General features: G+C 40.2%; 1 protein-coding gene across 2 annotated transcripts in view; it reads right to left on the bottom strand.

Moving 5' to 3' along the window:
• pde4d (phosphodiesterase 4D, cAMP-specific) overlaps window positions 1-25,392 on the bottom strand; it is a 148,898-nt gene that overhangs the window by 94,649 nt on the left and 28,857 nt on the right. Inside the window, exon 2 of one of the 2 annotated variants that reach the window (XM_042421063.1) lies at window positions 8,275-8,912. The exons of the other annotated variant lie outside the window; for it this stretch is intronic. Within the exon in view, the coding sequence (XP_042276997.1) occupies window positions 8,275-8,537 (263 nt within the window). The 5' untranslated portion in view covers window positions 8,538-8,912. The remainder of the gene's footprint in view (window positions 1-8,274; window positions 8,913-25,392) is intronic. 2 annotated transcript variants of the gene reach the window in all.

The following is a 25,392-nucleotide window of genomic DNA, read 5'->3' as shown; positions in this document are numbered from 1 at the left end:
CCATTCGTCTCTCTTTCACAGTCTCTCTCAGTCACACAGTTATATAATCTTAGATTTCTTATTCATCTCAGCCGGCACTGACTTGGCCACTAGTACAGAATGCAAAGTCAAAGCTGAGTCATATAACCAAGGTCCTGTCTAAATCTCTGACAGGGATAGATGAAAAAAAAACAATTCACATAAGGATCTTGATTCTTAACTTCTACAATTCTGAATCAATTCACAAATGTAAAAAAAACCCAAAAAAAAACAGTTTTCTAAATGTTAGAACACAACTGCAAAGGCAGTGCAGCACCCAGACAGTCTACAGCCTGCACACACTAGAGTTATCTTGTAATCCATCTTCAAAAAAGACAGTGGTGGCAAGCATTTTTTTATTTATTGACTAAATAATTACCTTTGCGAGACAAACATGAAGTATATTGTGAATACTTTCTACGCCATCAATCAGAGACTAACATTGGTGGAGTGGAGCAGCAAACTCCAGCAGAAACAAACAAGACTGGCTGACGAGCACACACTGCAGCATTAAACAACTTAAACCAAATCTGCTGCACCAACGAGGCTGTTCTCCACTGCTGGAGACATATTGCTAATAGCAACACAGCAGAGCACTCTGCGTCCCCCTTCATTTTGTTATTCTCATACAGGCAGGAGACTGTAAGATGCTTTCAAATTAATTAATTCATTAATTAATGCAGTTTTAAAATAAAAAGGCTGCACACCATTTATCTTAATTGCCAGTTATGTTTCATGTTGTATTTCAGTGGAATAAGGATACAGTGAATGGTTTGACACAAAGTATACTGCAGCAAGAGACTGAAAATTGTGTCACCCCCTTTTCTATTAATTTAATCGAGAATCAGTTTTGAATCGAGAATCGATTCTGAATTGAATCAGGCACCCAAGAATCGGAATTGAATCAAATCATGAAATTCCCAAAGATTCACACCCCTAATCTCTAATAGAGAGAGAGTCAGACAGCATGAATATGTATATGTCTATTAGTGTACATTTGTGTACATGTATACAAACTCGTGTGCCATATCTGCCTGTTTTTTCAACTGAAACGCCTGTACTGTGCTGATGCATCATGTCGCCAGCACTGGTGGCACAGTAGCAGCAGTACTGCTGAATTGCTCATATGTATGCAAATCACAGGCGCTCTATTCTCCTGGGTGGAGAGCAGCATTTGGGCTGATAAAACCTGGAGAATCCTCCTTGCTGCACAGCAGGATGACGGCTGCAATCAAAAGCCACCTCAGAGCAATGGAAGGTAATTACTTAAACAAAGGTATACACCCTAAAAACAAAAAACGTTAGGAAGTTGATGAGCATGGACTGGGATATTGGATAGACAAAAGAACACCCAACATTGCGCTGAACAGGCTATTAATAGAAATGTCATCTAAAGCCACAACCAGAGGTAGGTGTAGAGTCCTATTGCACCTGGAAAAGCCACTTATAAATGACTGAAAACTCACTACAGACTCACTGAGGAGGCAGTAAGAGGGCTTCAGTTTTAAGGGGTAAACACATGGATGAGCAAATCGCTGCTGTATTAAGGTACTGAGAACCAGGAACAGGTTTGTAAAAGTCAGTGCTGAATCCAACCACATGAATCACCTCATATTTAATTTGGATTAACTAGGCAAGTTGACAGAGAAGTACATCATGTGTTTGGGCCACTGGAGCATTCTGTTACAGAAATGTGTTACTTGTTAAATCATCCTAAACACATTTGCACTGCTCTTGAAAGCTTCTTTTTTTTTTAACTGTGAGGAAAATCTGCTGTTTTCACCTTCACTGTCTGTATTGACAGACTGCAACTTATAGTTATTTTCATTATCTATCATTCTACTGGTTCGCTCATTATAATTTCTTGCAGCCCAAGGTGACATATTTAAATTGCTTTTTGTCTGCACAACAACCCACAAGCCAAAGACATTCAGCTATCATCGTGTATGACAAAGAAATGCAGCAACTCCTTGCATTTGAGATGGAAAAACCAGATAATGTTTAACATTTCTGTTTTAATAAATGACTGAAATGATTAATCTTTTATCAAATTTATGGCCCATTAATTTTCTGCCAATCAACTAACTGATTATTGTTTCAGCTCTGAAGCAATTTATCTGAGATAAATCTCAAATACAATACAGTATATCATAAGTATATAGCCTTCTTGACATATATATTCTACAACTTTGACAAACGTGAATTTCTGGCTCAAATTTTATTCAGAAGAGGAACAACTAGAAGTACTTGGAAACAACTGTGAGACCTTGACAATTAGTGTAGGAAGTCCATCACTTGTCTTAAAGAGAAAGCGGGAAAGACATACAGAGAGAGAGAGAGATGATAAAACAAAGTGAGAAGCAGAAAGAGTCATGCTCTGCCTAGATTAGCACCACTGCGTTTAGCTTGACGTCCTCCACTCCTACACTCTCCCTCGCTTCTGCCCTGCCGCCTTCCCTCCATACCACTCTTTCTGCATGTACCCACCCATCAATCATTAATAATTTATCCAGCTATCCATCATTCATCATGTCTACAACCCTCCAGCCATCCTCACCAAAACTCGCCGGTTGGCCAGAGAAGAAGCACTGGCATCAGCACCACCAGTCGAAGCCACCTGTTCTCCCTTCGATGAAATCCCCCTCTCCTGTTACATAAAGTAGACACTTGCACTGTTGCAATGCAGCATCAGACAGTGTTGTGCAACAGCATTAAAAATACCTCAGGGTCAGTGAGGAGGAAAGTTGAAAACAGGATATCAACATAGTTATTCTGGTGGAGAGAGTACACAAACTGAATCGTGCGTGTCAGTCTGTCTGTCGCTTCAAGGTGAGAGTACACCGTTCAACCCTTGCTGTATATGTGCTGTGCTTTTGTTATGCTGAGAGCAATCAATGATCAACTTTGTGTGAGGGTATTTTTTCGATCACATCTTCTCACATGTGCACATGCAGAGGCATTTATTCAATAAAAGCTATCTCAGGCACTATCAACACAATCATTTTGGAGCAGACATGGCTCTTGAAAGCAATTAACCCTCCTTTATACTGTGTCACAAGTCCGAACATGTAAGCATGTTACAGAAGTTGCGGTACACTGGTAATGAATGTGTCAGTATGAAAGACAGTTGCGCACTGCACACATACAAAAAAAGAGTCACTTACATTTAAGGTGAAGGAATTATTAGCAACCGCTGTGTCTCTAGCAGTTAGCTGAAAACCAATTTGCACATAGCACTTTACCATCAGCTCCGGTCCCAATCAAATAATGATAATATACATTAGCTATTGTTAAAAAAACAACTCAAATCCTAAAATATCTCTTTATAGCGAGGCACCATGTAATGCTGAGTCTTAAGTCTGTTGTCAACACACCCAGGTCTGCAGATACCGACTTTAATTCCATACAGAAGCCTCACTAATGCTGCTGCTGGAGGTAGTTGCGCAGCTTAGGGTGCAATAATACTGGCAACAATTGAATAAGAACTACCACACTCTACTTAAAATCCTCTCAGACAAATTAAGCCCCAGCTCAAATATTTACAGCTTTAAAAAATCCATTATAGCATCATCACATTTTGTCAACAACTGGAACTGTCTGTCGTGTTATGAGACGAAACCCTTTTGCTTTGAACTCTGCAAATCATTATATTCCATTAAATCCCCCAAAAGTACCTTCTTTGCAGTATGTTTCTGCAAATAATTACAGCCAATCAGAGTCCTTAGTAGTAGAGAAGCCAATCAACTCTTGGTATGCATTTTCTGAAGCGTTCTCAGAGTGATCATAAAACAATTTGTATATGGTTTTCATAGTATCACGTCTGTAAGAACAGCAAAGCAGTATATCAGGCCAATCGGTCCATGGAGAAGGATTGTCTTGTTAATGAAGTGTGGAGTGGAGCCACTGAGGGCTGTGTATGTCACCAGATTTACAGCGCAGCAGACTTGCGATTCCCTGCAGCTGTAAAACAATGAGGAGGTGATTGAAGTAAATTACACTGCAGTTGTCAACCTCCCGACCGCTTACAGCCATTTGATGGTGTGTCTCTCTCTTACAAATAGTCTCTCTCCCTTTCCCTTGCTCACACATGTACACGCAAACACAACAATTTTTCTGCTAACCTCCCACACTCTGATATTCTGTCTGCCACTTATTTTCTCAAATGTCAAGAAGCAACAAAAGGTACATGACCAACAAGTTACAATGATTAAGTGGTCATTGTTCTTTCTTATCAGTCTTTTCCTACTTTGGCTCTCCTGTCACACCAACAGTCAAAGTCAGGATGCATCGACTTGTTTCTAATAAAATGAACATTTCACGCTCAGATTCACAAACATCTTATGTACAGAGATGTTTTCTCGGGTGAAGGCCAGACAGCATGAAACACTGACTGTGAAGAATGTGTGAGCGGAAACCAGGGAAGTGTAGCCAAGGATAAACACCACAGTGAGTGTTAACTACTGGCATTTTTGAAACTTTGAGATATCTAAATCCACAATTTTAAAAGGAAAATGGTGGTGTTATTTTACCCCTTGATTTTTATCAAGCAATCACTTGAAAAGAGCAATATCAACATTGAACCAGACCTGCCACATACAGAAATTCTCAGATGACTCTGCAGTTGTTGGATGCAGAGTACAAGAGGTAAGTGGACAGTTTTGTGGACTGGTGTGAGCTGAACCACTTGCAGCTCAACATCAGCAAAACAAAGGAGCTGGTGGTAGACTTCAGGAGACTCCAGGACTCCTGCTAATCCTCTTTCCATTAAGGGACGGATGGTGGAGATGGTACAGGTGTACAAATACCTGGGTGTCCATTGGACAGCAAACTGGACTGGACCAGGAACTCTGCGGCTCTCTACAGGAAGGGCCAGAGTGAGCTCTTTTTCCTGCAGAGGCTCCGGTCCTTCAACGTCTGTGGCACCATGCATGAGTCTGCGGTGGCTAGCACCATCTTCTACACTATGGTCTGCTGACACCAACAGACTCAACAAACTGATTCAGAAGGCTGGCTCAGTCCTTGGGGCGGGGCTGGATCCTCTGCATGTAGTCGCAGAGAGGAGGATGATGCCATAACTCCTCTCCATCATGGACGTCTCCGACCCTCTACACAGTGTTCTGATTAGCCAGAGGAGCACGTTCCTCAAGAGACTCAGAATGACTACGTGCTCCACTAAACGCCACAGGAGGTCTTTCCTTCCTGTGGCCATCCAGATATACAATTCGTCACCTTTCTGCTGAAGTTGAACAGTTTTTACAACTCACACAATCTACTGCCACTATTGCACATTATGGTTAATTCACTTTTAAATTATTGTTAATTATTATTATTGCATGTTTCCATTTTTGCACTTTTAACTGCAATTCTACCCAGCACATTACTTTTTGCATATTGGCATTTATACATTTTTCTATTTACTTACTGTGTATTTATTATTATTACTGTTTCATCTTATAGTCATTTTTATCTTTTTACTTATTTACTTCCTCTTTCCTAACTGTGTTGTGCAATCGAGCAATTTACCTTTTACACATTTGCATTTGTACATTTTTCTATTTACTTCTGTGTATTTTATCATTATTACTATTTTATTTTATAGTAGTTTTTACCTTTTTACTTAGCAATGGAGCAATTGTAACAAAGCAATTTCCCTCCAGGAATCAATAATGTTTTTCTGATTCTGATACTGAAATGATCCTACTTGCAGTCTATGGAGCCACTATCTAATTATTCTAATTTAATTGGCTCTGCACCGCAAACTCAATTTTCATCCCAAACTAATTAAAAAAACATTTTAAAAAAAAGCTAGGGTGGCTGGTGTAGTTTATTCTAAAACAATTCTGCGGCTGCATTTTCAATCTCTGGTGAGTAGTTCTGGTTTAGGAAGTCTCTAAACATATTTCAGGGTGCAGTTCCAATATGGCTATTTTATGTGTTTTTAATCTTTTATTGAACTGCAGTAGCATTCTATGGCCCGGGGACATCATCTCTGACAGGATTTGGCTGCACAGACAATACTTGTTAGCAGAATAAATTCTCTGTAGGTTTGGTATTCATGCTGATTCTTTTGATAACCATATAAAAGACAAAATAATGCCTACATTGTTCTTTCTTTACTAAGAGTATTTAATTGCATGTATACTATATATAGCACAGGTGTGCAGGAGTACATGAAAGGACAAGGAGAGCAACTCCAACATACATGGAAGGTGCTTAGAAGTCCATGAAACAACTGGATATTACAATTTATGCTAAAGAGCACGTCAACAGTAGATCTCCAAGATGGAGCGGGTGTGAATCTATGGTTTAGCAGTAATCCAAAGTTGTAGTTGGGTACTATTTTAAATGATTCAACCCATAAAAGAATGACCTGAATATCCCCCATATGTGCAAATGTGCCATGTGAATATCATGACAGAATTTGCTGAGAAATGTATTTTTTCTTTAAATCATGGCTATTTTCTGATCTCTGATGAATGCATTGTCATGCTACCAGTGTCACTTGCTCTTTTCCACATCTGCTGTTTTCATCAGTTGCAGATATTTAACAAGTGTGACTTCTTGAAAACCAGACTCACTTGCCCCACTGTTGTGCTGATGACAAGGTTCAGTGTCATAACAGGGAAGAGGGAAAATCCATTCAAAGAATGAAAGTATTTCTGCTTCTTAATATGGAACTGTGACAAATTGCTTTTTGCTTAAAGCAGCACACACATTTCTACTTAAAGCTGCACAACGACGGTGGTGGTGTGTCAAATTACATAATCGGAATTAACAACCACGTAAAAATCATCTCATTTGCACATACACACACAGGCACACTATGATTCTGCACACAGATAATTAATTCATAAAATGTAAATTATAGACACAAAGGAAGCAGTGTGGCTTTAAAATAGCAAAAAGCTATAGGAGCCAAAAGATGTACTGTATATCTCCCTGCGCTATTAGTCCCATCAGTTATAAGAAGCAAAGGGAAAAGAAAAGAAGTGGGGAAGAGAGATGATAAATCTAAAGGAGCGGAGGAAAGAGAGATAACACAAAAAGCGACACTGGGGAATTAAAAGAAAAAGTGAAGCGAGACTGAAATTAGAATATCTCATGAAACAAGGGAGCAACTGTATTAAATCAAAAATTGAGCTACAACACACCTTAAGGTAGAGGGAAAAGAACTGGGAAGTAGCAGTTAAAGAATTTCTGATATGTGAATGTCTGTGTGGATATGTGCATTTTTCAATTACATCATCAGCCCGATCCAGATGCCAGAAGGGAGGTGTGCAATGGCAGAGATTGGGAGCAGAGGAAGTGGGACACAAGAAATGTGGAGAGGGAAGAGAAAGAGAGATGAGTCGTAAAAAATGGAGAAGGAGATTAGAATGCAGGGTGCTGGGAGGGAAGGAGGTAGTGGGAAAAAAATAAATTGGTTAAAGGGGAGGGGAAAAAATGAGAGTGGGAAGGACACAAGAGTTGCAGGGGGGAGAGCGAATGGGGAATAGCTATGAGACGAAGGGAGGGGATGAGGCGTGGGCGAGTGCAACAGAGGCTGATAGACAGCCAGGAATAGAAGACTAATTAATAGTCAAAAACTGCAGGCAGGCAGGCAGGTGTAGAGAGAAAACCACAGCAGGAGGGAAGAAATATAGTGATGGATGGATTCCTACTCTGCCTACCTAACAAGACAGGCAGCTTTGGGGTATATCTCAAGGTATCTTCAGATATGCTCTATTGTATATCACACAGAGGTAAAAGCAGAGACAGAACAGGAGGAGGGAGGACAGAGGAAGATAGGGGGATTGAGAGGAGTAAGAATGGGTAACAGACACACGGAGGGAGAGGAGGGAGAAAGACAGAAATAGAGATTAAGCTGGACAGAGAGAGCGAGAGAGAAACTCATTATCTAAGGTGAAAAAAAGGGTTTCCTAGGAGATTTGACATGAATAACCTACAAGGGAAATTTGCACATGCTCACTGCCATTTCTCTGTGACAGGAAAGCATTCGAGTTAAACGGCAAACAAAGTTTAATTGCTCAAATGGCTTATCACACTCCCTTGCACCCACAGCATTCAACGAACACGGTCCTGACCTTGAAAGTTTGCCAAAGGTGCGGTTTAGACCACATGTTGTCTGACAAAAGACAAACAAGCATATGCACTTTATATGCCTTTTCAGCTCCGTATTCATCCATACACCCACTTACACAAACAACACTGACAATAGTAAACCTTCTTGTCACTACCTGTCCATCTAAGTCTCACCATGTGTGTGCAACAGTGAAGCGCCTCTGTTTGTGGATGTTGTTGTTGAGCAGCATGCGGCGAAGCAGTCGCGGCGAGTTGCGGGGGGAAAGGCGGGGGGAGATGGAGGAGGGTGACCGCCGGTGTCCTCGTGGCCTCTCTGGCTGCAGCAGGTTCTCCCGCAGGATCTTCACCAGGTCTTCATTCAAGCCGGAGTGTTTGGGCATGGGGGGCACTGCCAGGGTGTCTTGGTGGGTCACCCCCATGCCTGCCTGCTGGGCCATGCCTGCCCCGGCTTCACCACCACCACCACCAGCACCAATAAATGAACAGTAAAGGCAGCCAAGATATGTCAAAATTTAAGCAATACACACACTTAATGTATGCTTCTTTTCTTTGCAAGTCCAAGGATTTCCTCGAAATTTAGGAATCTGTGAAAAAAGCAAATATCCAAAAATCCTCTGGATGATGAACTGCACAAAAAAAAGCTTGGGTGGTAATTCCTCACACCAGCAGCTCCCTCTTTACAAAAGCAGGGAATATAAAAGAAAAGAAAAATCCCCGTTCTTTCTCTCCCTTTCCGTCTTTTAAGGAGCCAGCAGATGAACAGAAGCACTGAGGGCTGCTGCCTTTGTCTGCTCCGCAACACTGGATGTCTGCTGTGAAAGAGCAAAGGAGAAGATGAGGGGAGGATGGAAGAAGGAGAGAGGGCGGGATGCAAAGAAAAAAAAAACAGGGAATTCCGTCTATCACAGCCCTTTTTCCCGAAGGCCTGCAGGAGAACTCAACACAGTCCACCCATATCGAGCCCAGCAAGAGTTTAGCTGAACTAAATCAGTCCATTCGAGCCCCAAACAGCCCAGTTCTGTCTGGTAAAAGCCAACAGGGAACATGTGTTGGTTCACCAGTAAAATGTCCCAGCCCAATATGACTCAATCCAGTAAGGCTTGTTTGAGTTCTGTTCCATCCAGTCGAAGCAATATATCCTTCCTTCCACTCCCCACACAGAGAGACTGACTGCTGACTGCAGCCAGTTTATAAGCTACTGATCCTTTAGAGCTGAGCAGAGCGTGAGCATGTGTGAGAGAGTGTTTGAGTGTGTGTGTGTGTATGTGTGTGTGCGTGTGTGTACACAATAGAGAGGAGAAAAAGAGGGACGTATGAAGAGAGATATGGTAAGCTTGAGTAACTCTGTGCAAAAATGTATACATGCATGTGTCTGAAAGTTGAGCCACATACATCTTTGAGGGTGTATTTCCTGATGCAGCACACTCCTCTAAAAGCACACATTAGTTATTGAGTAACCCTCAATCTCGCTTGAGAGGCTGAGTGGACCAGCATAGGATGCAGTGTATATACCTACATGTATGTGGGTACACACATTTGCATCTGTATTTTCCTAACATTTGCAAATATGCAAGGAATACAAGGGGAGAGGAACAAGCTTCATTTATCCAATGTCATCTTGCCTTAAGCATTAGCCACTCCCTTTCACTGTATTTGTTATTTAAATTAGTGTAGACATGTGGGTATACACATAAACAGTGTGCTGAATCTAATATGCTGCCCCATAGCCTTTATTCTTCTCATCCTAGCAACCAGTAGCCAATCTCTAACCGGCTTTTACACCCTATTTTTGTTCATACATCATAGTTGATGATGACCATGGCACAGCTCATTATGTTGGGTTTTGGCGAGTGTGCAGATGGCTGAACAGACCAATCTGAGCCTGTGGCACACTGGACAGGTCAGAGAGGATGTAGAGTTCTGAGGTGCAGCCACAAGTCTTTTCTTGGCAGCTACCTCATCAACATAGCACAGGAGCTTCTCCTGCTCTCAAAGAGGACTGCACCTTCCTGGACTTTTGTTCTCCAGGCAGGTCAGTCCTGAGCTGGGGGTTCCAAGCTTTTCAGGTCAAATCCAAAGCTCTTCAAGGAGGTTTTCAGGGTATCCTTGTAGCACTTTTTGGGGCCAACTTGTGCTTGCTTGCCATTTTTCAGCTTGCCAAAGAAGACTTGTTTTGGCAATCTCGTGCAGGGCATTCTGGTCACCTGGCCAGTCCATCTGTGCTGTGCCTTTGCAAGCAGGGTGGGGATGCTGGGAATATTGGCTTTGCTGAGGACTACAGTGTCAGGGATTCTGTCCTGCCACTTGATCCTCAGCAGTTTCCTCAGACAGCTCAGGTGGAGACGGTTCAATTTCCTGACATGGCGCTAGTAGACTATCCAGGCATCGCACCCATACAGAGGAGTGGGTATTATGACTCCTTCAGTTATGAGACCTTATGAGACCTTATTATGAGACCTTCAGTTTTGTCTCTTGCTTGATGCCACTCCTTTCCCATACCAAGTCACGCAGATGTCCAAAGGCTGCACTGGCCTTGATAATCCTGATGTTAACTTCATCATCTATGTGCACAGCATGAGACAGAATACTACCAAGGTAAGTAAACTTGGCAATAACTAAAAACTTTTGGTCATTCAAAAAAAATGGTGGGCTCAGTGTAGGGTTTCCCAGGGGCAGGTTGATACAGGACTACTTCTTTGTTGTTGTTGCAAGCTGAGGAGGTGGTCCATACTGGCCTGTAGTTCTTCATTTGAGCCAGCAGCCCAGGCACAGTCATCAGCAAACAAAATTTTTTAAACAATGACTTCCTCCACTTTGGTTTTGGCTTGCATCAAATAGCCCACCATCAAAATGGTAGATGAAGCTAGTCCCAGTGTTGTTGTTCTGGAATGAGTCTTGCAGCATGGCAGAAAACACCATGCTGAAGAGCATTGGCACTATGACACAGCCTTGCTTCAACTCGTTTGTGAGTGGGAATGGACCCAAGAGTTCTTGCTTATCTCTGACGCTGGCCATCATGCCATCATTGAGTTTGCACACTATGTCAATAAACTTGTCTGGACACCCATACTTGGACATGATCTCCAATAGGCCCTCCTGGATGACTTGTGTCATGAACGCCATATATAGATCAGAATTTTGTTCTGGGCATTTCTGCTGTAGCTGCCGGGCAGTAAATACCATGTCAGAGGTTCTGCTGTCTTTTCTGAAACCACACTGACTCCCAGGCAGCAGACCCTGGTCTAGGTGGACAATTAGATGGTTCAAAAGGACTCTTACCAAGATTTTCCCAGCAATTGACAGTAGGGAGATGCCTCCGCAGTTGTTGCACGCCTGCTGATTGCCTTTTCTCGTATACAGATGAATTATAGAGGCATCCTTAAACTCCTGGGGAATAGCTTCTAATTTCCACAGAGACTGGAAGAGGTCGGTCAGTTTCTCAACTAAGTGAGGCCCTCCAGCCTTGTAGATTTCAGTCTCACACTTGCCTCTTCATTTATGCATGATGGCTGGTTGAGGACTGTGCTTAAGTGTTCAGCCCATCTTGCAAGTATTTTGTCCTTCTTTGTGATGAGTGTTGTTCCATCTGCATTCAGGAGAGGTGAAGTTCCTGAGTGTGGTGGACCATAGACCTGCTTGAGTGCATCATGGAAGTACTTGGTGTTATAACTGTCTTCAGCGTAGGACTGAATCTCCTCAGCTTTTGCACACAGCCAGGTGTCTTGCATGACTGTTGGTGTTGGTTATGAGCAGGTCAAACTCGGAGCATGTTTTCAGCAGAGGGCTGTTGCAGTTACATTTTCCAATGCCATGTGCACCTATGCCTCCATTCCATGATTGATGGTGTCTTAAATGCCAGGGTTGTAAATGATCATCAGTATCAGGTGTTTGTCAGAGCTGGCTGTGGCAGCAATGATGACTTCCAGGTTACCACAGAACTTGGAACTCTCGTCTTTGGATCTTGTCAGAGTTGGTCATGGTAGGGGCATAGGCACTAATGATGGTGGCCTCCTTCTTACTCGATAGGAGGAGCTTTAGGGTCATTAAATGGTCATTTATACCCTTGGTTAGGCTTACCAGGTGGTTTTTACTGCAAAACCAACACCCACATCACATCTCTCCTCCTGCCCTCATCCACTCTAGAGGAAAGTGTAGTCTCCACCCACTTCAGTATTGGCCAGCCAGGTCTCACTACAGGCAGCAATATCCACGCTGTATCTAGCTAGCTCTCTGCCCATGAGGGCAGTGCGTCTCTCAGGTCTTTTTGATCCAGATGTGTCCATCAAAGTGCACACATTCCAGGTGCCAACAGCGAGTGGTATCACTTTGGTCTTTTTCATTTTTATTTGTTTTTCAACCGCAGGTATGGGATTCCGCCAGCTGCAGTAGGCTGGTCAGGATGTTTTGAAGCAGACAATGTTTAGGGTACCTTTTCTAAACCACTATTCACTACAGAGGTGAGCAATATGATCCTGAATAGGGCTGCTCACTCACTCAGGGTGCTGCAGGACTTCACTGCTGCTTCGGTCCAATGAGGGAACGACCAATATCCTGAGCCGCCTGTGTGCAGGTTGGCGGCTACAGCCTCCAGTATATCTGTGCCTGCTGGTCCGTCGCTTGCCCATCACCACACCCTTAAAAAAGGGTGTTTAGTCAACCACTAAACACTCAGGGTGTACTATGTACTATGTTTATATACCCAGTTTCTACAAGTACCCTGCAGCACACACACTCTCCTAATTCTTCAGCCCTCAACAGGAACAGCTTTAACATGGCACAGGAGCAGCTCTAAAGTAACACAGGTGTTTATTTTTAAGCATTTTTTTAGGACTAGTGGTTGGTTGAAACATTCCGATACAAATGCAAAAATATAGTCAAATTAATTATCTGTTTGGCTGTTCTCTAGCATAACATAAGCTTAATATAAGCTGCTCCCTGTCAAGGCATTCCAGATATGCAGTACAAAAAAAGTGAAAATTATTATCAAAATATAATCTGAGGATCTCCCTTTGGCTACAACATCAGCAGGTGATACCCTGAACACCAATACTCTATAGATATTGAATACAGTATCTGTATCTTTTAAGGAATCCATCCGACAGTTGTTGACCAAAAATGTCAACTTCATGGTGGCGCTAGATGAAAAGTGGAGTGATCAACAAAAGCAATATGCTTCATCCTGCAGTGACCACAGTGGAAGACTGGCTGACTGACCAACATTACCAGCATAGCATCACAGGTTTTTACCCATTTTGGGGTTATACTTTTGTCATGTAACTTGATATCATATGTTAAATGTCAAATTGCTAGAAATATTCTGTAGAAATATGCCTTAACTAAGCATGAAAGCTTGCGACTATCACATACAACTTTAGAAAAAATGTCCTAGTTAAGTCTGTTAATGTACTGTACAAATTTCAGTACAATGGACATTTTCTTACTGGTTTTATTGTGTCTTATCTATTAACCTTGAAGGTTAGTATTAACCTGCTGAGTTTAGTGTCAGCGGGTAAATAAACTGTTTATGTCACTGTTCAACAGGCTCCAGACTTGGCATTTACAGCTGCAGAAATATGGTGACATAGGGCAGAAGACTCATGTCTTACAAGTCAAGTCAAGACTCTCTATTAAGAAAAAAGGCTAGGTTACCATAATGATTATTGTAGATGACATTTGACTCTTATGACATGGGCTTATTATTATTGTTCCACTAACATATATGCTAGACAAAAATAATGCCCATGAAAAAGATAAGTACATTGATCCCTGCCGCTTGTCGTGCACTCTAACACACAATTGTGTCTGTTGCAACAGCATATCCTATTTGCTGGTTTACAGAGAATGATGGATTTGGGATTGAGGACATATTTGAACCTCCATTTACGTTACCCCCACCCAGTGATGCTTCTCACTGGCAGGTGATTACAGAGGAAGCAAATGTCCACTTCCTACTCCCTACTCACATCCGTGGTAATTGAATGATTACATGCTCCTCGATGATCTGGAAAATTATATAAAATTTAGGTTTATGAAATCCTTTTCAAAATGAATTATGAAATTACATCAGTTAGTTACTAAAATGTGGCATTTTTTGAATCTGCAATGATCGGTGCATTTGTTATGTCAGCATCATCAAAATGCAACCCTCATTCAAAGGCAAGCTGTGGCAGTCAGTCAGATGCATTCAGCCATGACAGCGATGGAGAGCAGTTGGCCTTCATTTGACAGCTTGTATTGTATCATCACCTTAAAAAATCAAAAGAGATGAATGTCATTCCTTGTTTTATTTGTTTTTCTCTCACATGATAAAACACATCATTCTTTCCCACTCCTTGTCCTCTCCTCTACTTCTTTCTTCGCTTTCCTCTCGTCTGCTATCTTTCTTCCTACTTATCTCTTTTTCTCCTTTTCTTTGTGAAACATTTTTCTTAACCCCTCCCCATTGCTGCACATGACGTCTATGTGCATTTCCCCCTGGTTACCAGGGGCAACATAGATGGAGACGGACAAGTGGATTTGTCAAGAACTAAGGGCTGGAAGACCAAAAGCTGGAAAAGGGAAACCAATCTTCAGGACAAGACTCATACGTGCAGACACTCAAACAAACCGGCACCGCACAAACACTACAACGCATACAGACACACAGGCACAAAACTCTGGCATACACGGAGGACTCAAATGAAAGCAAGGCATGCACACAATGGTATGACAATTGCTACTAGAGCCCGACCAATATATTGGTCAGCTGACATTATCGGCTGATAAAGTTATATAGGCAGGATTTAATGTATATTTGATCCTTTTTCTTGATTCAAGTTTAATATATACGTACATATGTTCTTTTTGTTCTGTTTTTTTATTTATAGTTATTTATAATCATTAAATTCCCAGTGAAGTTTACTGTTTCAGTGCACTGTCATTTTATACAATAAAGTTTATTGTTAAACTTTAAAATATCATGCTTCCATTACATATCTTTGTCATAAGTGTTTGATAACCACATTTGAGGGATCATTGCAAAAAATGTGTCTTTATGTATATGTTCTGTATGTATAAGATTATCAGTCGATATATCAGTATTTGATTTTTTTTTACTCCCTAATATCGTGTTGGCAACTGCCCCAAAAATCCAGTATCAGTTGGGCCCTAATTGCTACACAGAAAATATACAGTAGTTGGGATGACTTTCACTTTAGTCTCCAACAAAATTCTGATAGTTCATCACTGGAGTCAAAAACAGTGGGAATCAGACACCAATTTTGCCCACCTTCATTCATACACAAGGAGTGGACACAATAGTGTATACATAAAATGCAATCCAATAGCCCTCCAAAAACACTACATCCATTAAAATGCAGTCAAATCTGACAAAAACTCATGCCAAGGCTGACAGACTCAACAAAAGGAACATTACAAGCTTCACAAATGCAGCTTTTTGCGTAGGTGTTGATGATATTGTATCAAACCTCCTGTACATTATGTACTAGCCTACAGGATATATAACAGATGTATGATTCATACCAAATCGACAGACAAGAATAGAGCAGTTACTGCATATTGCAACTTCACTATGCACATAAAGAAACTGATATTAGCATATTTAGTGTTGTCTGTGTTCTCCTTCATACATAATTTAGCTCTGAATCAGTTTTGACAAATGTTTTTCCCAAATGCTTCCATTTCCCAATTATCTTCTTTGTAAAACAAAACCCTAAGTGAAAAATGAGAGGCACACTGTTCACTCAAATAATACATCAGATCAATGTGCTCATTGCCCACAAGCTTCTTGCAGAATATTGTTTAATCTTGACAGATTGAATGGCTTTCTTCTGGCAGTACACAGCATGCCGTCACCTCACAGAGCACAGTCTGGAGTCTGGGTTGTTATTGGCGAAGGATTCTCTGTGTGACACATGACTCCCAAATCAGTACAATTAATTTCATATTATGTTTAAAGATGTCTAATTTGACTAAGACTGAATACATGTACCCATTGCTACAGGTACAGAAATTGGTCTATCAGTCATGAATGGGGAGGGGACAATGCTGAGATAGTATTGTATACTGCTCAATTCAACTGGGATTGCGGTGGTTACCAGTTAAAGAACTAACAAGAGGACCTGAAATGGTGATTTAAAAGAGAAGTCCTCTGCAGTTCAATGTAAATCCAAGTATTTACAAATTACACTAAAAGACTACTTACTAACTACTACTACTAACAGACACAATGCAGCCAAAACCTTAATGCAACTCTGCCTCCCTCAAGTGGACGTTTTATCACTGTGAGAATCAGTGACTGCTCCAGGAAGCAGACAGACTGTGGTTAGAAATAAAGACGTGGCCGAAAATATAAATTTTCACTGTATTAAGTTGAAACTGACAGAAGTATATGGTATCCATCATTCTTTATTTCATATTGAATATAACTGAAACTTTACTTTTGATTTACAACTTAAAATATTATTTAATACAATAAAAAATATTGGTACCCTTAACTTAATATTTTCTAGCATAGACTTTGGAGGCAATAGCTGTAGTCAAGCACTTGCTGTAACTGTGAATAAGATTTCTACACTTCTCCACTGGTAGTTCAGCCCACTCTTCTTGAGCAAACTGCTCCAGTTCTCTCAGGTTTGATGGGGGCCGTCTCTCAACTGCAAGTTTCAACTCTTTCCACAGATGTTCAGTGGGATCAGGACTAATAGCAGGTCACTTCAGAACAGTTCAACGTTTTCGTCTCATCCACTCTTGGGTGCTTTTTGATGTATGTTTGGGGTCATTATCCTGCTGGAAAACCCATGACCTGCTACTAAGACACAGTTTCCTTGATAGTCTTCTGATTTCATTGTGCCCTGCACAGATTCAAGGCACCCAGTGCCTGAGGCAGCAAAGCAACCCTAAAACATTACTGAGCTTCCCCCATGTTTCATAGTAGGCATGGTGTTCTTTTCTTTGAAGGCTTCAATTTTTCTTCTGTAAACAAACAGGGTTGCTGTGATTTACCAAAAAGGTCTAATTTTGTTTCATCTGTCTAAAGCACATTCTCCCAGAAGGACTGTGGCTTGTCAACATGCATTTTGGCAAAGTCTAGTCTGGCTTTTTTGTGTCTCCCTCTTAGAAGTGGGGTCTTCCTGGGTCTTCTACCATGGAGCCCATTTTCATTCAGACAGCAGCAGATGGTGCAACTTGAAACTAATGTACCTTGAACTTGAAGATCAGCTTGGATCTGTACTAAGTTTTCCTCAGTTGTTTCTCAACCATTTGAGCAATCCTTCTGTTCAATCTCGGGCCAAGTTTCCTCTTGTGACCATGTCCAGAGATGTTGGCTACAGTTCCATGGGCCTTAAACTTCTTAATAATATTGGCAATAATGGTCACAGGAACATCAAGCTCTTTGGAGATGGTCTTGTAACCTTTATGTTGATCATGCTTGGCTATTACCTTTTTTCTAACGTCTTCAGCCCATTCTCTAGTTTTCCTTTCTGTTTTCAATGTTCAATGTGATGCACACAGTGGCACAAATCAGCATAGTGAGTAATTTTTTCCTTTTAAAGTGGCTGTATGAGTGATTATAAGACTGAAAACACCAGTGATACTAATTAAAACACAATAGTCTGCTTAAATTATCACTACAAATCAATTATTTCTTACAACTTCTAAAGGGCACCGATAATTTTGTCCAAGCTATTTTAGAATGTCTTTGTAGAATGAGCTTGAATTCAGTTATTTTAACAACTTTTTTGTTTTGTTCCACTACAAACCAAACACAGACATGCACTGATTATAAAATAGCTTTTAATTTCAACACTTTTCAGGGCAAACGGTACATTATTTTAATAAAATGCAAGGGTACCAATAATTTTGGCCAGAGCTGCATGTTTTGCTCAGTTTCTCTTTTTTCTTTCTTCACTGTTTTACATTTATGACATTTGGCAGATGCTTAAATGAACATAAGCAATCAAACATCCCAATGTTTAGCTGACCATACATTTAAAAAAGGTACTGCAGGAAGAAAAACATGACCAACAAGGTTCAGCTCACTGTGGTGTACAGATTGCCATTAAAAAGGCACAGTTAGTTCAAGGCTAACTATGCATTACATGGAGACATTTTATAGCATCTCTGACTCCTTACAAATGAATTGGTATGTGTAGAAAGTATTCATGCATATGTATCAGTAAATTTTAAATCACCAGGAGAAAATGTATTTCCTTGTACAAACAATTTATCACAATCACCTTCTCAAATCTTTGATTGCAGCCCCTCAGATCATGTGCTACATATCACAAACGGTGCTGTAGCACCAGCTCAAAACATACTTTGATGAAAAGTCAAAGATAACATCTGCACTTGTGCAGTTCAGCATTTAAAAATATGCAATTGGAGTAGCAAATCTGTGGAATATTTTCTCACATATTTTTCCTCTGCAAAAAATATTCCAATGCAGCTGCCAAGACAGGGTCTGCTTCAACTACTCTATCCCTGACACACAGGGGCCATCCTTATTTTACTGCTGCTCAAGATTCACATGTGTGAATATTTTCTACAAACAAATCTACAAATTCATGTGTAGGCATGCCCAGATATTTTGTTACAGATGCAGAATTCACCTTTTTAACATTCCATTGCTTTCTTCCTTACTATGAAAAAATGCATGACTCATTTGGGGACTCCACTTACAGCAGCTTTTAGCCTTTGCAAACTAATTTTGCATTTTTGTTCAAATTGACAATAGTACAGGAACATGTCTATCATTCACACTGAAACTATTGACATTGACATCACTATTGACATTATTATCTATATCTTGGTCAATTCAGATGAGTATAGATGTGCCTTCAGTGTTAATTTGTACATTATTTGGAAAAGGGCCAGATGTGAATGCTCAACATGCTCTTCTAGGTAACAGATATGTACCAAATATCTACACATCATAAAAGCAGATTCTGGTAGAGAATCCAATATCAAGCACAAAGTTAATTTCATTCACTTGACCAATAGATGGCAGCATTTGTTCAGAAAGGTTTTCTAGTAAACAGAGTTTTTAGAAAGATGCAGACCATGACTAAATACCGGTTGATATAAAAACCATTTACAGGGAAGTTGGTGTGCTACTAATCTTCTGTAGCCAACAGTGATGTGAACTGTTTATGCATTTGTACATATTCTCTTTGATTTGACATCTACTTTGCTGAGGGCTCATCTCCATCATGGGCCATGTAGGGTCAGTACAGCTAAAATTTCTTAAAAATTGGCATTATTCTATATCAACAGTCATTTTAACATAATGCAGTGCTGTTAAGAAGCGCTGTGATTGCTTCTGCATGGGCAGTGAATTTTTTCTTTATAGTTTCAGCATTTAAGGAGCTCCTGCTTTGAATGACTCACAGCCCAAGGTGAAAGCAATCAGCCTTGTGAATGTAAAATGGAGCCATTCCATCTTTTGAAGAAATAAAAAAGTGGGAAACAAACTAAAGGTTGAGTGTGAATTATCAGTGCCTCTCAGGTTTTTGCAAAGGACAGTTTGGTGCAGTGAGTGGAACAAAACAAACCCTCTGAAACACACTTGAAGAGAACTGAATTTGGAGATGAAGTACGCCTTTTTATAGTGACCTGTTTTTGGTTTTTTCATTATTATTATTTTTATTCAAGCACTTGAGGGATTTCAAGTCTCAATCTCTCCCTCATTCTCCCTCTACCTGAGTGAAACACAGATTTTTTTTAACCTACTTTTCCTTTTTGTTTCAGTCTTTACATTTCTCCTCTCCCCATTATCAAGGTACACCATCCTATTGTCCTGAACAGCCAGTCTCTCAGCCACTGTGAGGTTATCTCGTGGACAGTCACAGCTGTCATAGTGACCCTGACAGAGACTGGTGACAGAGACTGGTCTAAGTCCCTCCCTCCAACTGCTGGTTAAAGGTCCCCCTCCCCACCCCCCCAGCTTTAAAGCACACAGACATGCACACATACACTGGCACATACGCAGAGATGATTTATAATTGACAGGATGGCTGTGGTAGAACTGGGTTATTCTGTAAATAATAAGCAGCAGATGTTACAGTCGAAATGTGTAGATCTGAGCATCAGACTGCAATTAGGTTCCCTCTGCCTGTAGGCACTAAATAAGGTATGTGTTGTGTTTTCACATTCATTATTACAAAATCAAGAGTGTTGACACTCTCTAATGCAAGCAACAATGTTTTAAATATCTGTGATCCAACGAGAACCCCAAATGGCTCAAACAACCTCAAAACCAGTTTATAAAAAGAAAAAACCATGAGAAACGGAAAAAATTGAGCAAATAAAAAATGAAAGGGCATCTATTATTGTTACAGTTCATTTGACACTGTCCTGATCAGCGGTGCAATTCTCAATGCATTATGAATATGGAACGAATATGCGTCAAGACTGAATAATGACCTAGTAAGCTAAACTTTGGAGAGTCTTCGTTTATTACTAGGTTCACTGCCAAGGAAAGAAGTAATAGAGACCCTGGCAAGGATCCTTTACAATACTCATTACATTTCATTAAATGCAAGCATTCGCGCATGCAGTTGAACGACAGCCTTTGTGTACATGTCTTATGTTCAGTTGCATTTTTTTTGGAGCATGGCAATAGTTATTTATTGAGCGGCACTCTGGCATTCTGGCATGCACGTACTCTGCCGTGATGAGAGGAAATGGGCAGAGGGAGGCAGAACAGAGGGATGGAGAGGAGTGAGGGAGGAAAGCGAGCGGAGCAGCTTGCCAAGCGAGAGAGGAGCTCAGAGCAGGCTGTAACGGACACTGGGTGACAGTAAATGAAAGTGGATGAATACAAATGACCACAGGGATAAGGAAGAGGGGTTGACAGGGGACGAGGGGAGAGAGGAGGACAGGAAGATCAGGGTAGCTCCAGAAATAGCCCATGGTCGTAAACATGGTGGTCACCGGAAGGCTGAACACGTGGTCCTCTGTGTGTGTGTGTGTGTGTGTCTATTTGTATGTGTTTCCTATGGGGAAACATTATATATATATATATATATATATATATATATATATATATATATATGCATGCAACGTTGTGTTTAAATGTGCATGTGCTTCTATGTATTAGCAGAAAATACTATGGCTTTATTTTTTTCTGAGGGATGAGGGAGTGGAGGCTTTGTTTATGTATGTATGTGAGATATATGGAGGGATGGAGAGAGGGGTCAAGGTACTCCGGAGGTTAAGATGATGTACTATGAATTCCCTTCAGTGGTTTTATGATGGTGGTACACAACAATGCAAGTAGCCTATTTGCCTTATTATCTAGAGTTCCTATATGATTGCTACAAGTTTAGTAAGGGAAATTCAATAAGGAATAGAAACATTGGTGCTACTTCATAAAAGGAGTAAGATCTGTAAATGGCACAATGCACATGTCCAATCCATACACACATACATCCAAGAGAACATTTCAGGTCAACACGAACAAAAAAAATGATTAAGCCCAAAACAAATAATCTACTAAATGAGATAAGAGTGTATTGTATGGATCATTTAGGAGGGGAATAGTGGAGGATGATGCAGGGATTTATAGATATGGGTGTTGTGTAACCACTGATGCATGATAAGAGGGGAATTACTCCTCAAAATTGCCACTGAATAATGACTGAGAAATGAATACTCATCTTCACTTCACTCAAAAAAAAAACACCACCTGAGTGATGATTCAAAGAGTTTTTTGAAGTTAGTTGTTGTTGAATGTTATTAAGCAAGAGGTGTAAAAAGTAGACTTTTTGGCTGATTTGGGTCCCACTAAGTCTGATCATTCTAAACACTGGAATCAACTAGAAACCTCATAACAAAGGCCAAACAAGGTGGCAATTACATCATTATTAACCGGAAGAAACACAGATACAATGACAAGCCATGAGAGGAGCATTGGTTGGCCATAGGTGGGCCAAAATGAAATTCAGAAAAGTGTTGGCCAATGTGATCAAAATGTCTAATGCAGCTTTTATTACAAAGGACATTTTGACGTTTCCACAGTAGGAAAAGCACAGGTATAAATTATAACATTAATAATGGCTTAATTCCATTTTGCTGCTTTATTTTCAGGCTCCTGGTATCGTGCATGTTGGCTTTCTGTCACACTGTCATGGCTTACTGAAACACCTGAACTGAACAGAGCCATCATTAATGTTCTTAGTCACAACCGTGCTTCTCTTAGTCAAAATGTCTGCTGTGAAAAAGACCTATTATATTTAAAGTTTTAAACAACTGAATAGTGTAAGACAAGGTGGATCACCCTTCATGTCTTGATTTACAATTTTTTTACCCTTTAATTTATTCTACATTACTAATATAACATGTTTATATAATTACATAATAGACTGATTTATATAATAAATTCATATTGCAAAACAGCAAGTGTTGTACCAAAAATAATGATGGAAACTTGTTTGTAGCTGGTGGAGTAATCTATGAGAACATATCGCTGCAACCCAGCTGACATTTCCCATAGCCACAGGCACAGTCTGAGAAGAAGCAAGACTTACACATGCATTTTAATATTATTCTATATTAACAATAATGGTTTGGAAAAGGTACAATATTATCATCCTCCAGAAACACTGGTTGTCACTTCTCTGACTGGAAAAAGGGATGACGAGTGGCAATTGGACATTATGACCAATTAATCTGTCTTATGCTGAGTGGAAATGCAGCAGTTATGATAGAAAGAGAAGGAGGAAAAATTGAGGGAAAGGTTATTTTAAAATTAGATTAAAAAATAATTAAACCCAATAAGAGCAATGGTGTATCAAAACAAGAAAGAAATAGCAAAAATTATACAAGACGTGTTACTATCCGACCACATCTCCCTTGCACAGAGGTTTCTCACCTCAACAGGACATGCTGATTAAATAAAGGTTAAATAAATTAACTAGTCATTTCAAAAATTTAACTTTTAAACTGTGCTGAAAAACATATTTTATAGAAAGTGTCAAGCCTCGATACTCCAGTTTAGTCACACAAAATGTATGCTGTTAATGCAACAAACAACTCTAATGATTCTTTTACTATGAGTTAGTCATTTGTTAATTTCAATGTGTACTAGGACCCATGACCATCTCATATACTTTCGTTTGCGTCATTTTTCAGTGGACCTTCTTATTCTTTTATGTATCTCTCTCTTCCATGGATGATGGGTCTTGACATAAAGTAATCTGACTCTCAACAAGTAGGCTATTACGTTTGTATTTCGTATTTCATACTTTCGTATTATTCATGTTTGCACCTGGGCTGGACTGATGATACATCAGGCTGGTTTGGCACAAAACACTTGAACTGGCCAGTTCCGGCAGAAGCTTTTTATTATTTCTTATATCTCCAGCACTGACAGAGAGAGAGACAGAGAGAAAACCTTGAATCTCAAGCAAACATATTAATCCTTCACACACCCACGCAATGGTGTGGCACATGTTTTCACACCAGCCAAAAGCAATGCACTTCCATTAACAGTTTCCAAGCCATGCTGACATAACAACGAGCACACTGGAAGACCATGGGAACAGCAAAGTGATGGGAATAAAAGTGATGCAAACGGGAAAATAAAAGTTCAGAGGTATTTTATTTCTGCTGATCTCATCACTTCAGGGAAAAAGAGGGCAGTCAAAGAGTCTAACTCCAATTTACTGTTATTCCCATTCTTATTACTCATTTTTATTACATAAAGCCATTACTTACAGGATTTCTTCATTGCTTCATTTTTCACATTGTGTCTACTTCTAAAAGGGCAAAGATACCAAATTTGCAATTAACCATCTATTCTTGTCATTTCAGTCAGCCAATGATTGTATGTGAATGTTAAATATGTACAGCATAGCAGGTTTACCATATAGGCTCTGACCATGCTGCTTCTCACAAGTAAACATCAAGCTCAGCACCACAGGGAGTGGGGAGCGACGATACTAACTGCCTCCCCGGGGAGAAGGCAGATTGGGAGGCTACAGGTGGATGCTGGGGTGGAGGTGGGCCTTTTGAAATGCTATATGAACAGCAGCAGCACTGGTGGTGGTGACAGCATAGCTTTCAGGAGAGCAGTGGGGCAGCAGGCATGCAGAAAGAGTGATCAGAGAAATGACAGTTTAAGTACATGATTAAAAGGATGTGTTGGATATGCTGTATGTTGCAGTGAGAGGAGTATGCCATATGAGTGTGGCAGCAGGCTCATGTTGGACTGCCTGAACTAGCTTCCAAGCTTTGCTACATTTATTTTATGTCTATAAAAAAAAACCCATTATCATCTGATTATTGAAATTCCAAATCCAGATTAGCATGAACATGTAATCACTTCTTTATTCCCCTCAGTTTGCTCTGTACAATTTATAAACGATATAACATGGATGAAAAATGGTTAAGGTAATATCTGGCTCTATACAAGACTACAGTACTTTACAATTCACATTTCTATTTTTATTACAAATAACTTGTTATTAATGTTACTAATTTCCTGCGATAGATGATGTGCTTGGAAGACGAAACCTCTCTGATGAGTGGGTTTAGAATTATGAAAGCTAACGGGAATCTCTGGCTACTGTTTAATTTTTATGACATTTACATGCCACAGTTTAGTATTTGAAGCCACAGCCCTCATAAATCAAAATGCAGGCATACCTGATTATAAGTTTCCATTGTGTAAATGTACAAACAGGGTACTCAGGAAGCTGGTATAAATGGGAACATGTGAGTGTAGATGTAATCAGTGAAAGGTTTGTATGAAACGTGTTCATTTAGTTTATTTTCGGTATAAGTCCTGTGGCACTGTAATTATACTGAATGCAATTCTACAAAGCACCATTGGTCTCCGGCACTGTCACTAATGATGCAAGGACCACTGAGGAAGCTAGATGGCGAAATATATTTTTCTAATAATTCCTGACAATTTTTTTTTCTTTGTTCATTAGCTTCCATTACTGAATGAGTATGTGTCATTATCTTATGCCAGCTGACAATTTTATCTTTTTTTTCTCTTGCCAAATGAGCCAAACACAAAGACACAATTTTCTACACCGTATGAACATTCTTAACAGAGATCCAGCACATAATATATGAAAACTATATGACAGCTAGGATGCCTGTCGTGCATGAGTATGCACAGCTGCACTATATAACAATGAAATTACATGTTGTGCTTCTGAATATCTAGAATATGGTCATGTACACTGGCCACTGATGCAGGCATCATTTGGGTTTACATTACAGACACATAGCAAGACATCATCAGCATAGCAGTGAAACGTGTCACTACACAGCTGTCTC

Source organism: Thunnus maccoyii, chromosome 9, assembly GCF_910596095.1.
Source record: "Thunnus maccoyii chromosome 9, fThuMac1.1, whole genome shotgun sequence".
NCBI classification, from domain to species: domain Eukaryota; kingdom Metazoa; phylum Chordata; class Actinopteri; order Scombriformes; family Scombridae; genus Thunnus; species Thunnus maccoyii.
Note: the sequence above shows the minus strand (reverse complement) of the source record. Positions and strands in the feature narration are given on the sequence as shown.